The sequence below is a fragment of the Ictalurus punctatus genome, chromosome 3 (assembly GCF_001660625.3).
Source record: "Ictalurus punctatus breed USDA103 chromosome 3, Coco_2.0, whole genome shotgun sequence".
Taxonomy (NCBI): domain Eukaryota; kingdom Metazoa; phylum Chordata; class Actinopteri; order Siluriformes; family Ictaluridae; genus Ictalurus; species Ictalurus punctatus.
The window spans coordinates 2,327,314-2,341,764 of NC_030418.2; the positions used below are offsets into that span (position 1 = coordinate 2,327,314).

The window sequence follows — 14,451 nt, forward strand, 5'->3', positions numbered from 1 at the left end:
TGCCAAGAGAGTCAGCTTCTCCCCACCTGCCACTGTGAGACTGAGAGCCAAGATAGAAGAGCTTCATCCACCTACACATGCATAAACACACACACACACACACACACACACACACACACACACACACACACACACACACAAAACGCGCTGTCACAGACGTACTCCGTCAAGCTGAACGCGGTGTGCTTTCTCCGAACTCAGATCCTCCCGCAGGTTGCGAACGATTCATCTCCAAGTTACGAATCGTGCACTGAGCATGCTGGGCAAGGAAAATACGTGGGTGTGTTCTGTGTCTAGGGAGGACAAATGATATCCTTATATTAAAGATACATCAAGATATTATTAGGCAATACATCTGCACTCACGGCGTCAGGCTTTAGCATGCGACTACTGTCGCAAAATCACGTTTCCAGTAAAAAAGTTTCGTAATCTGGGAAAGCACATAAACGTCGTGCTGCGTGACCCTGAAAAAGCAAACACACATGAGAGAAAAAAAGCAAACCGTAAACAACAAACAAAGAGAGCTAGGACGTATTTTTCTGGAAAAACTACCACTGCTGTAGCGATGAAACTGCTTTCCCTGCTTATAGGTATGTTTCATACTTAACATCCAGAACATCCGCGTGTGTATTTGTATTTTTCGGAACACCTGAGGCGTAGCGACGAGTACACAGGATGCACCGAATGGAAAACAAGCGTTTTGTTTCATCAGGTCTGAACCCAAAGGCATTTTAAATGCTTTGTGGCAACAGGTTGAGTGTTACTGTGTGTACGTGTGTGTGCGTGTGTTACTAAGTGCTCTCCTCAGATGCTGTTCAAGAACGGCCCAATTCGACCGACCGCTCCTCTTCTCACTGGTCCCACGACGAGTTCTCGGAGAAGCTGAAGGTACTGCCGACTTTTCACGAGGAAACGATCGATTTCTCGTTATTGCCTTTCGGACGGCGCTCGAACGCTTGACTGCGATCCTGACGGCTGCGGTCGCGTTCAGGTTTAAGACTTTAAACACGATACACTTGAAAACTGAAGCGTCTCTGTGAAATCACGATGGGCGCGGCAAAAATTTTAATTTAACTCAAACGTACGTAAACTTTATAAACATACAAGAAACACCGGACCTTGGTAAACGTGCTACGCATCTTAAAAATCTTGCTGGTCCGATGGCCCTGTGTTACAGTTCGGTGCATGAAACAGAACCCAGGTTCTCCTTTATCAAACATCAGTATATCTGGCAAACATTAGAAGAAGAAGAAAAAAATCACTGTTAAAATCTTTGTAAACATCAAATTATTGGTATTGAATAGATCCCGGATAATCCGAGTCAAATCCATGATCAAGCTATAATCTGCTCCATAATCAGGAGTGCCTTTCAGCACTATTAAAGTTTTTCATCCTCTACTATCTTTGAACATCACTTCATAAAGCATACCGAATAGAAACATATTAACCTCGACGCGTCCGCTTCATCTGCCGTGCGCTTTAATCCTCACCTGATCCGATAAAGTGGCACGCCCTGGGGAAGCGCGATACCGAAATTGATTTGTGCTCGTTCCCGGATTGCGTGGCGACCGTCTGCCCTGTGGCCTGCCGTTTACTCCTGGTTTTTCCTTTCTCCGGCCTGTAACAGACGCCTTGTGGATATTCCATCACATCACATAAACACTCGGTAAAACTATAATGAACGGAGGGTTCGCTGCTGTGCTTCGTAACAGTTCCGGTGTCAATGAAATGAGTGGATATAAAACAATCGAGTTGCAAGTCGTTTAGTGCTGGAATATATATATATATATATATATATATATATATATATATATATATATATATATATATATATATATATATATATATATAGAGAGAGAGAGAGAGAGAGCGCTGTTTCACATATACAGGCTGTGTATTCCTGTACGCTCGATAGCCAATGAAAATGAAAAACATCAAGTCTTTTAATATTACTAATATTTACTTAAGGAATAAAACACTACGTTATTACTCATGTTATAGCATCTCTACACAGTCCTTCCCTCAGCAGCCTGTCTTTTTAAGTTAATAAGAAAAGCAAGAAACCACAAAGTCCTCTGTCTTGAGAACCTAAACATAGAACTTTACCTCCGACTGATAGAAAGTGCTGACGCTCTCGACTCGCCTCCTGAGACGTCTCCTCGTGTGGACCCTCCACCATACAAGTCCCTGTGAAGGAGTTAGAACTGACAAAAAAATAAAAAAAAAACGTTATCAAACATGTACGTTAAGATAAACCTCTCGAAGCTGCACTGCTGTCAGAGGTGCTGCTACAGAATGTTAATCAACACCAATCAGAACGAGGAACTCAAGAGCACCGTGGTATACACTGAGTTAATCGTATCGTGGACAGTAGGAAGCGTAGCGACTTTACAGTGCAGTACTTTACAGATAGAACGGCAGTACTGGTGGCCAGATTTGTTATTAGCATACACTAATTAGTGGATGTCATTTCAATGGACACTACAATTTCAATTTACATGCCATTAATTTAAAAAAAAAAAAAAAACAACCCTTAGTTAAATCACGCAGCAGGAGTGTACACGTGTGTGGCGGGTTTCGCGCCGAATACGCCGCAATCAGCACCTGGCAATTTGTGCAATTCAAAGACATGGATGGATGTCTTGCCCCAATTACAGGATGAACAACAAGCGGGTAAATATTTGCGAGACACTAGTGTTTATAGAAACGGCTTTGATTGCTATGAGTATAATAGCTCTAATTGCAGGGGTGGAGAGTTTCTTCAAGAGCGTGACACATCATCCGCTACATGATTACAGCCCATTAATTACGAGCAGGCAAAGAGAGAAACAAAGCAATCTGGCGTCTCGGCAGGCCTCGGGGATAATCCGCCCACTGGGTGTCCCAGAGCGGGTTTAAATGCTCCTACAGTGAGAATGCACGCTAGGGTAACTCCAGGAAATCAGGTGTTAGTCGATGTCGGCTTATTATTAAATTCGTCCAATAGTGTTGTTTTTGTGATACTTGATTTTTTTTTTCAGTGCTCACAGATGTATGAGCCTGTGAAGGGAGCTATGTAGAAATAAAAAAGAAAAAAAGAAGAAAAAAAAAAGAAAAAGAAATACATGCTAAAAATAACAAAAAAGAAAGAAAACAGAATATGATCAGGTGTACACAGCATTTTGAACATGTTCATGAACGTTTAGCAATATTTGTATAGTTAACCATTTGCAATCACACACACACACACACACACACACACACACACACAAAATGTACAATTGTTAAATGCCAAAAATAATAATAAACTTGATGATAAACTTTAGCCAGCATGTTCATCTTCATACTATAAAGGCAGTCTGTCTTATAATGAAAAAGATATATGAGGGAAAGAATCAAGACTCATTGACAAGTCTGACAGAGAGAGAGAGAGAGAGAGAGAGAGAGAGAGAGAGAGAGAGAGAGAGAGAGAGAGAGTCACAATGTACACTCATTTACACTGTGTGCAAAACTGTATATATTTATTGAACGTAATGTTGGTTAATGGCCACTAGATGGCAGCTGATGAAAGAAAGAAAAAAAGCTCATGAGCTACAAATATACAGTTTAATACACAATGCCTTCACTGTATCTGAAATCTCATATCAGTATTGTATATGGCTACCTGCAAATACATTTAAACTAATAATATGCACTAATATATTCAATAGATCACTGTGACTCATGGATTTTTACACCACAGCGATTTCTTTCTACAGTATTAGCATGAACTGGGCTGTATTTTGTCTAGTCATTTACAGATTCATCCACTAGAGGGCAGCCTTCTACAGATTAACACGTTGCAAAGTCGGCTTCCTAAGAGAAACTAGGACTCGAGAGCAAGCTGTAGAATGGTCTGACTGGTTTTCTTCTTCTTTTTTTTTTTTTTTCTTCTTGAAGAAAACCAGTGGACGATCCGGTGCACCAACACAAACCTGCACTCAAGCGCTTTAACCGTGAAATCTTCAACGGGGGGAAAAAAAAAACAGAACGGATTCTCCACGAGCACCAGAATCACGCGTGACTGCTGAAAACAGAGCGATCGGAGAACCTCACGCACTCACCTCCTGTGATCATTTCTGTCGAGAGAGAGGAACATCACCATTTCAAGATCAGATCAAATCAGACAGCTATTAAACATTGCCAGGTTGTTGTTTTTTTGAGATGAAGATGAAAAATGATTTCATCTTTGACGTGTGATGTGTGTTTAAAAACTGCTACGATGACATAAAACTGGTGCCTCATTGTATTTCTTTTATAATTACAATTACCGAACGTAAGAACTGAATCTCCGCGCTGAGCGCCTCATGCAGCATCTCCAGCTCCTTATGTGCCTCTAGCTCTTTCTTCAGTCTTCAGAGTGCACACACACACACACACACACACACTCTGTTTGTCAGAGCCAGATTATACCTTGAACTTAAAGATAATCCTGCAATTACAGTCTGATATATATACACTGTAATGTAATATTTATCATTTGTTCCCGTTTTCGTCGATTATGCTAACGTGTTCACCAGTTCTGTGTTTCACCTTGATTAGTTGGGTTATTTCTGCTCAACGTTGAGAAGTGTTATGTTTTTTGTTTTTTTCCTCTCGCCTCGTATTTTCAGTTCAATGTTTTCTGGTTTCCTTGTTTTAGATTTTTTTCTTTTAAAACGTAATTCATGCGAATGTAGCCCCTTCCCAATCCAATTCATTCAACCCAGTTTTTTTTTTTTTTTTTTACGTGTTTCAAAGACAGGCATCGTTTCAGCATTCGATTTCACACAATCGATAGCCTGTGTCTGAAGCAACAGCTATTTGAAAGTGATTCATGGTTACACGCGAAGAGGAACGATGGCACTGGCCGCATCTTCAGCAAATCCCAGGGCTTTAATCCGGCCTGCTGTTAACGAAAGAGATTTGTGCGAACGTCGAAGGCCGTACGTATGATTTACACGGCCGTGGGGGACGGTTCCTGCCAGAGACACGCTACCTATTGATCCCCTTCCCTTCATCGAGGACATGATATACCAACTAGACGTTGCTGTACGGGGAGAGGGGGAGGGGGGTTTATCCGTTTGCCTGATTCCAGACCGGATAACATGGGTAATATATATCAAAGGCTTAATTAAAGGGATGGGCCTGGTGTTGTGTTATTTACACACATATCGAGAGGAAGACAGACAAGGAGATGAACGAAGGGGCTGCACGTGGGTCAGAAGGAAAAAGCGTCCAGGGTAAATAAATTGCAACTCCACTCTGATGGGTTTTTGACGTATTGACCGTGCCTTTCCTTTCGTCCCAGTGTTTAAAGCAGCTTTTAGCAGGAGCCTTCACTTTTACATCGGCTTACCTGAGGCAGGTGCTGTCTGTCAGAGGTTTCTGAACGGCCGATTCCCTTTCAGTCTTCAGGGAGTCTGTGAGAGCCGCTGCCTCCTCCAGCTCCCTCTCCAAATCTGAGCACACGTGCAGTAGTGAAACACTTTTCAGTCAGCACTGTATTGTTTTAAACAGTATCCTGTTTTCTCCTTCACCTGCTAGATGCGAGTGCAGCCCCTGGAGCTCTGCTGATAAAGACTCCCGCTCTGTTTGCAAAGAGATCAGCTGGGAGTTTTCTTGCTTCATCCTCTCCATCTCTAAGAACATGAGCAAATACAGTGATGTTAATAAAAGAAAGCTGTCAAATTTGAACGTTAAGTTTTATTTCCCATTTCACTGTCTTCCATACAACAGCTAACCACAGGTCATGTGACCTCCATACTATATGTAATGCATACGCTTTTTTGTTTTAATGCCTTTTGTGTTGATTCAAGCTTTTTTTTAGTTGTTAACTTCAGTGTAGTGTGATGAAGCATAGTTATAGAAAATTCATCAACGCCTTCTGACCGATCAGAATCGAGAATTCAACAGCGCTAAATAATCGAGCGCTGTAGAAAGTCACATGACCAGGTGAGGTATACCAAGCTCGAGCAGGCGGTACAGTACGAGTTCAGATGTCACATCTGTAATCCTAGAGCTGCCCGTTTAAATCCCGCTCACTAAAACGAGTTCAATTAACCTAAGCTCCATAAGGAAGCGCATCAACCTACCGTACCTTTGGTTAGTGCCTCAGCTTCCGACTGGAGACTCTGTATTTCAGATCGGGTCTGACTCTGGAACACGGCGTCCCTCTTTGTCAGCAGGTTAAAGTCGCTGTTGAAGGTTCTGATCGCCGTCATGAACTTCTCTTTCTCCTCAGCTGCCTCTCTGTTCATTCGCTCCTGCGGGTTTAGGGGTAGTGAAAACAGTACAAATATAAAAGCGAGTGTCATTGTCTAAATAAAATTAAATAAAAAAAAAACAGTGACTGTCAAAATATAAGAGCAACTGACCACCTAAAGACTAACAAATATTTGGTTATATCATTAACATTTGGATGCATGAATTTGGGGAAAAAAAAACTGGTAGTAAATCTGGTCCAATTTTGACCTCTAGTGGTTCAAGTCTGCTATTACAAGTCAAGATTCAAAAGAATAACGAACCCATAAAAAAAAAAGTCATTCAGAAAAAATAGGATTACAAAATAAATATTTAGAAAATGTAAACATCTAAATATAATGTTTTATTATTTAGAATATGAAAATATTTAGATATTATAAAATATAAATAATACAATATCTAATAGCGAATAAATTGAAATATATACAAATAACTGCTCGTAAAATTATGCATTCGAATGTTTTTATTGATTTATGATCAAATAAAGTCTCAATAACTGTGTCTCAAATGCAGGATCAAGCATCACTGCTGTCAAATTTGCATGTGCGTATGTACCGAGAACGTCTGAGCGCTATAATAATGAACACTTCGATATTGTGGACGATTACTGGAAAGCAGAGACGTTTCCGCTTTAACATTTTCACGGTAATATGGCAAGCTGCTTTTTTTTTTTTTGGTCTTATTAACATCAAAGAAAAATAGAGAGGCAACGTGTGAGGGAACGACTATTTGCAGCTACTCTAACCTAAGTGAAAACGGGAACTAAACTGTCTCATGGGAGTTTCACAACATCAAATATAACTAAAAAGGGATTTAAAAAAAAAAAAAAAAAAAAAAAAAAAAAAAAAAAAACCCACATTATTTGTTAGCAATTTTTTTTTAATGCAATCGTTAGCATATAAGTGTTTTAAGTGGAATAAAGTACTTCAGGATGTGTTGTTAAAGGAAAATAATCAACTCTGCATCATGTCTGCCAACCTCACACAATCTCACTGTTGATTATTTTCCTATAACAGCACGCCCACGAGTGTTTTATGCCTGACCGTTTTTGATTGCCTGAGAACCTAATGAATGTACAGAATTAAAACCACCTTGACGTCTTACACCGAGAGATTTCATCCGAGCGCGCGGTACATTTAACCGAGAAATCATTTAGACACCCATCATAATTTCTCTCCACTATTAAAACGTCGATTTAAGAACATGGCTCATTTGGGACCTTCATTATGCTGCCTGTATTTGTTTTCCCAACAGCCTGCTTTCCAGCTTCCCTTCCTGTTTGACTATTTCACAGCAGCAACAATCTGAAATAACTATAGTAATGGCTCTGTACGCACCGTGTCCTGTCTGAGCCCTTTCTGTCGCTCGAGCAAGTCCTCTTTCTTCTTCTGGATTTCTTGTTGTTGTCTCTTGATCAAATGCAGCTGCAGAGTCATTTCAGATTCCAGCCGAGCCTGTGAACAGGGTCGAGTCTCTACATCACGCAGCTACAATACGGTTTTAAATCTACAACCAAAACACCGCTATGATCCATGACATATCACTTGGATATCAATCAAGTGTAAATAAATAAATAAATAAATAAATAAATAAATAAATAAAACGAGTGATGATTGTAAATACATGAAGATACATTTTGAGATTTAAAAGTACATGTTGCAGAAGGTTTTTTTTTTTTTTTTTTTGGGTAGGGGGGGGGGGGATAGGGGAATCTTTTTTAAAATTTATTGATAGGGCATTTATCACACTTATTACTAATTTGCATAAAGAAACACCACCAAATTGCCACATTTGGAAAAATGTCCCTAGCTTGTTGTACTGCTTGTTTTTTTGTTTTTTTTAGATTTTATGGACAGATCCATCATGGCTACAGGAGCACAATCTGGGATCTATGAAGGGTTAACTGAACTAATGTAATCCAGCGGAAACAGGCGATTGATTTTTTTTTTTTTTTTTTTTTTTACACTGCCGCATCCCATCGATCCGGTTCATCTTTAATGAAGCCGTCCACATAGATGAAGCGTTTCGGTCATAAAACAAAATCACCCCTTTTACTACGAGACTGTCCACACATGTGGGTTCAAACTAGAATCCTGCTGGATCTTTCCGTTTCTTTATTTACAGCTTCTGTTCATTTTTTCACTACTACGTTAGTAAACCTGGGCATTATTAAGAGATGCTGTAATAAACTCTGACCGAATACACCTTTCTGGGATCATTTTTAATAAACAACGTGACGGTCAGAGCACAAAAGGATCCATCGCACTTTTTAGCACAAATTTACGTTGTTCAGATTCATTAAAGAAGCCGAGATTTTCCCTAGGTACTGAGTAGTTCCTTAGTACTACTGAGTGCTTACTACTAATAATTACATGGTTTCTAAAGCAGGAGTGTTTCGACAGTCCTGGGATTGCGTTTATTGCCGAATAAATGACTGCATTCCTGCGGGAAATGACTGGAACTCCATCGAACTGAACAGAGAGATGGACAGAAGTGGCCTGACCTTCTCGTCCAGTTCAGTATGCGCATGCTCCAGCTTTTCAGTAAAGGACTTGATTTGCTCCTCTGCCTTGGTGATGGCTGATTTTACTGAAAGAGAGAACACATGTGGTAAACCTGGGAATAAAAACTGTCGGCATGGTCCAAAAAAAGTACATAGAAACTGCACTTGGTCTAATGCGCAAGAAACGCTTAAGGCGAGACACGACAAGTAGATAGGACAATTTTAGTCACTTAATTTAACTTTTTTTTTTTTTTTTTTTGACTAAATTACCTCCGTAACGTTGTCTCTTAAACTTTTCTTCAAAATTCAACCGAATTTATTTAAGTTTTTTGTTGTCTACTTGACAAAACACATTATCTAACTGAAACTAGCAACCACGCATAATTAATTCATTTTATTATTTAAGCTCCGCCCACTTCACAATCACCTCACGCCATAGATTTCTCTCAAAAATGGCGTTCCCTCAAAATCAGGTTGTCCATGTTGGGGTTTTTTTTTTTTTGGCTATATTGAGAACTGCTTATGACTCACATTCACGACATTTTACATGTTTCTAATCCCTAATTAGAAAGATATTATTTAAGAATTTCCCAAACTGTTTATTACGGTTGAACTCATGCTAGACTTTATATAGAAAATGGTGTTTATTATTATTATTATTATTATTATTATTATTATTATTATTATTTCCCATGCTTTTTGCGTAATTAAAGAAGATTGAAGTAAAGAAATTATACTGAAACTAAATTGTCCTGTAAAAGTGTCTCTCGAGTGTTTCTGTAGTAAAATAATTTTTTTTTTGCTGTTGACGGATGAACGCCATTAGCGAGATTTCGGACTAGCTAGCTTAGTTAGCTAACGTACCTTCATGGAGCTGCCGAGAGTTCTTGGACCCCTGTTGCTCAGTGAGCAAAATCTGCTGATAAAGAGTATCCAAACTCATATCATGAACACCTGAACTCATTTATTATTATTATTATTATTATTATTATTATTATTATTATTATTATTTTAAAAATTCAACTAAACGACTTGTTTAGACTAGGGGAATCTTAGAGCGCGAGAGCTTTTTATAAAATTGCACGCGCGGACACGCCCACCTTTTCTCGCGCACGCGAGTACATTTCACAAGGAATTAACGGTTCTTTTCAGTGAATCCGACGAGTCGACCCAGCAATCTTTAGACTCAAATGACTCAACTCCTCACGCGGCTTTTCTCCCCCCCCACCAATGAAAACAGTCGAAAACGGCTCTTTGGAAGTGTGAGCCGACTCACCTAAAAGAGCCAGTTGAAAGAGTCGAATCAGCTGCTTTACTGAAAATGAGAGTCATAAATAAAAACAGAATTTACTGTGAATATGTTGAGCTGGACTATTAAACCACCAAGATTACACATTTTAAATATTTATTTATATATTTATTTTCTTTTTTAACTTAGAGGGCATACACATAGTCTATTACATGAGAAGGTGGAGGAAGTCTACATCTGTTTATACTTTCATAGTACAGTCTGTATATCAGTTTTACCTGATAAAACGGATAAAAGATTTACATTATGCTGTCTAAATTAGCACTTATATCAGATAATGATGAGATTATTAGTGTGCATTGGCTCACAATGTGTTCCTGAACCAGATCATCAGTGCCAAATATGATCTTTCTCACTCCTTCCAGTTCCAACACTGCCCGTGATGTGCTCCAAAGACTATCAAGAGCCACCAGCCTCTCTGTTTGTTCACATTAATAAGCACAGTCAGCATTCAATAACTTTAATCTTGGGCCATTTGGCTCTTCAATGTTTGTCACATCATCCTTTACTTCTTCCAATTTCCAGAGAATGGAGTTTGATCTGAAGCCATGAAGCACATTAAAGTGTGAACTCGTTACTATTATTCCATCAACATCGACTCAGGCTTTTCACATGATTCAGACGGATACCTTTTAGACATTCTACTTCACTTTCAGGACCTGCTTACTCATCGTGACTGAACAATTAAAATAGGATTTTCCTGACACCGGATCTCTCTCACACACACACATGTAAATCACAATCAGAATTGTCACTAAGTTCAATAGCAAAGAATACAAATCAGTCTAGTCATTAGAGCAGTAAATTTCCTGAGCACTGCTTGCCAAACGTCGGTAAGTAAACATACACTCGCCACTTAAAGTTCATTAGGATAGGAAAGAGAACCACCTTGATTTATATGTGCATTTGAACTCGATGGTAGTTCACTGCAGATCTACAATCAATCGACTCAGTGATTTGAGAAATGTTATACCATTCGTTCAGCTCAAATGCTGCATCTAGATCAATCAATGGCGGGCAAATTATACTCGCTATGTTAAAGTCCAATATGTTACATGTGCAAGGTAAGTAATGTTAGCATCTAGTTCTATAGGACTAACCATAGTGCTGTAATGAGAAAGGAATCCAAATCCCTACAGATGTGCACTACTACTACTGGGTATAAGTGTTTTATTCCTCTTTATTAACTAAAGAATGACACACACCACTTATTTATCCATTTAAAATGACATTTAATGTTTTCTGTGAAATACGGTCCTGTTATCACTTACACTACAGCAGTTATAACAGTTGTTCTGAGGCGACATCTGCGTCAAGGTTTGATGTCTTGTGCATTCGGAGATGCTTTTCTGCTCACCGTGTTTGGAAAGACTGGTTATTTGAGGTATGATAGTGTTCCTGTTGGTTCAAACCAATCTGGCTATTGTTCTCAGACATTTCGTGTCAAGAAGATTTTTCGTCTAGCAGAACTGCCACTCACTGGATGTGGTGGTGTTGTTGTTGTTGATGATGATGATATTTTTTTTTTCCCCACTATAAACTCTAGAGACTGTTGTATGTGAAAATCTCAGGAGATCAGCAGTTTCTGAAATACTCAAACCAGCCCATCTGGCAGTAGCAACTATGCAACTGAGATCATTAGCCCCCCTCCCCCAGTCTGATGTTTGATGTAAACATTAACTATAGCTTTTGACCAGTGTCTGCATGATTTCATGCATTGAGCTGCTGCCACATGATTGGCTGACTGGATAAATGCATGAATGAGCTATTATCAAACTATAGAAGGCTTCCCACTACCTACATATGTGCACTACATGGGGTATGAAATAATATACAGTGCACTATACTGTACATGCAGTAGAGTAGTAAGCCACACTTGTGAGTCAGCCTCTCTCTCTCTCTCTCTCTCTCTCTCTCTCGCTCTCTACACTACTCTTAATTATTTCACTGGCTGACTCCCAAATGGCTCCTTATTCCCTCCAAAAGTGTATGTGTAGTGCACTTTATGTTCAGCAGGGCACCGCCAGAGTGAAGAAGACGCCTACACCAATAGATGGCAATCTCCACCAGTTTAATCTCATAACTCATGAGTGGTCTAAAGCTCATATTGCTCTCTTTTCTTTTTTTCCTGCTGAAAAGTGACTCAGACAAATCACCCAAATGTGGGAAGCCAAATGAATTACAAGTAAAGTCACATGTTCAATTTGAATACTCTGCATGTAATGCTTCTGTTCAGGTTATTAAAAAAGGTCAATTTATAAGTATAGACTTTTTTTTCTTCTTAAAGAGTATAACATGAGCTGTTTATTGTATACAAGGTTCTCTCAGGTCAAATGAATAACTATGACACAGACCATGGCGTCTGACTTACATCATCATCTGAGCAGTGTGACCCCAAGCATTTGGGTCTACAAATAGAAAATGACCTCAGAAGGGCTGACTTCATAATTTTATCATCTAGGGGCCAATGTAAGGACTAATACACTTTAAAGCCTCTAAGCAGTGACTGTGACTCCGTGTGTTGTGGGGAATGAGTAGAACAGTAGAAGATTTTGCAGAACAATACAACAGTCACAGTTCAACAATAATAATAAAAAAATGTTATTGAACATTTACAAATAAGAATTTGATCTATATCCGCAGTTGAGATCAGATTTTGGTTCAACATAAGTTGATGTTCTCTTATGAAGTGACTTGGCATGTAAGAAAGCTGATGTGTAAATTACATCTAACTTTTTCTGTGTGTGTTTTGTTTTTTTTTAACCAATTTTTCTTGTATTCTTTTCTTTATTGTTCTATTTGCTCTTCTCCTACTGTTACTTTGTGTCTTCTTCTACTCCTTCTTCGTTTTCCCCAATTGTTCTTTTATTTCTTGTTCTCTTTGTTCTTCTCCTGCACCTTCTTTGTCCCTTCTTCTTCTTCTTCTTCTTCTTCTTCTTCTTCTTATTATTATTATTATTATTATTATTATATCCTCCTCCCTCTTCTTCTTCTACTTGTTGTTGTTAGTGTTATTTATATAATACTAATTGTTGTATATAACAACAACAACAACAACAACAATAATAATAATAATAATAATAATAATAATAATAATAATAATAATAATAATAACAATAATAATAAGAAGAAGCATAATCACAGTTATTTTCATAATTCACGTGTTAGCATAAATAAAAATAAAAAAATTAAAAAACGCACTCGTTTGGGGGAAATAAAAGTTAAACCCCGCTACTGCGTCGAATCGCAGCGCGTGCGTTAAAAGAAAAAAAGGGGTGGGGGCGACCGCTGAGAGCGCAGGAGCGCGCGCTCCCTCCAGTTTAGTGCCACCCCGCGCGCCCTGCCGCGTGCTGCCACTCCGGAGTTCATTTTTTTGGAGACCTCGGATAGAGATTCGCGCGTCTTGTTATAAGCCTCACCCCTCATGCGCGAGCACAGCGAGACCATCCCGTCCCGGAACGCTTTTAAGGAACCTTATTACCATCACTGCTGCTTTTCTACACTTTTTTTTTTTTTTTTTTTTTTTTTTCACTTGTGGGAATCCCGGTGCAGAAAGAAGGAGCGTGTGTGAGGAGTGAGGAGAGATGCTCCGGTGGAAGTAAAGACCGGCGTGTGGGTCTGTAATCAGTGAACTGCTTCATACACGCGCACACGCGCGCGCACACACACACACGGACACACACACACACACACACACACACACACCGCGCGCTGGCTGGAAACGCGAATCGGACCCGCGATGATCGTCTCCACGGTTTGCATGCTGTTTCTACTGCTGGGTGAGTTCTCCCTTTCTCCTCACATGTCCTGCTAACACACTAAAAACTCTTTCATTTAAAAAGACGCACTGACCCCGACTCACAAACTTCTCATTTCTGTAGACAATTTCAATCCCAGCATGTCAACATACAGTACAGTATAACACTACACATGACCTGTTAAACTGTAACCTAAAGTACTGTTTATGACTGCAATGAAAGAGTCTTCTGTAACACCAGTCTTGAATGAACTCTTAGAGACAATCTGTGCTCTCCTGGATGGAAAAGAAACACTGCACGAGTCAATGTCAATACAACATTACAACATGTGTTTGCTGGGGAAGACTCGACAACCTCACTTACGTTTTCTTTTAATGAAGAACAGACCAGAGTCTTTGTTTTTCAGTGCAGACTGAATAGAAATGAAAAAAAAAAAAATGAAAAAAAAAAGAGAGATCTGTTTGGGGTTTAATCTTTAAAGCAGATTGTATGTGGTTAATCCTCTGCACACAGATGTGCAGAAGTCTCATAAATATGGCTGTTAACTTGGGGAAATTACTTTACAAGTCATTTACGTCGTAGGCTTGTAGATGTGGTGTAAACAGACGAGTTAAGGATAA

At 39.3% G+C, this 14,451-nt stretch overlaps 2 protein-coding genes and 1 long non-coding RNA gene across 6 annotated transcripts in view; 2 read left to right on the plus strand and 1 right to left on the minus strand.

Moving 5' to 3' along the window:
* Nucleotides 1-435: 435 nt before the first annotated feature.
* LOC124627730 (uncharacterized) lies at nt 436-3,918 on the plus strand. Its single transcript, XR_006982259.2, has 3 exons — nt 436-590; nt 797-888; nt 3,780-3,918. It is a non-coding gene; the product is annotated as an uncharacterized LOC124627730 (long non-coding RNA).
* The window catches only part of ccdc172 (coiled-coil domain containing 172), a 108,844-nt gene continuing 97,878 nt past the window's right edge, over nt 3,486-14,451 (minus strand). Inside the window, exons 3-10 of one of the 3 annotated variants that reach the window (XM_047154429.2) lie at nt 10,041-10,079; nt 8,765-8,850; nt 7,599-7,715; nt 6,098-6,263; nt 5,538-5,639; nt 5,357-5,459; nt 4,290-4,371; nt 3,486-4,097 (exon numbers count right to left, since the gene is read on the minus strand). In XM_047154429.2, the coding sequence (XP_047010385.1) occupies nt 4,092-4,097; nt 4,290-4,371; nt 5,357-5,459; nt 5,538-5,639; nt 6,098-6,263; nt 7,599-7,715; nt 8,765-8,850; nt 10,041-10,079 (701 nt within the window). In that variant the 3' untranslated portion in view covers nt 3,486-4,091. Of the gene's footprint in view, nt 4,098-4,289; nt 4,372-5,356; nt 5,460-5,537; nt 5,640-6,097; nt 6,264-7,598; nt 7,716-8,764; nt 8,851-9,628; nt 9,902-10,040; nt 10,080-14,451 lie in introns of those variants that run through there. The other 2 variants (XM_017464749.3, XM_047154430.2) reach the window with 2 other exon arrangements.
* The window catches only part of gfra1a (gdnf family receptor alpha 1a), an 83,890-nt gene continuing 82,722 nt past the window's right edge, over nt 13,284-14,451 (plus strand). Inside the window, exon 1 of one of the 2 annotated variants that reach the window (XM_017464747.3) lies at nt 13,284-13,852. In XM_017464747.3, coding sequence (XP_017320236.1) covers nt 13,813-13,852 — 40 coding nt within the window. In that variant the 5' untranslated portion in view covers nt 13,284-13,812. The remainder of the gene's footprint in view (nt 13,853-14,451) is intronic. The other variant, XM_017464746.3, reaches the window with a different exon arrangement.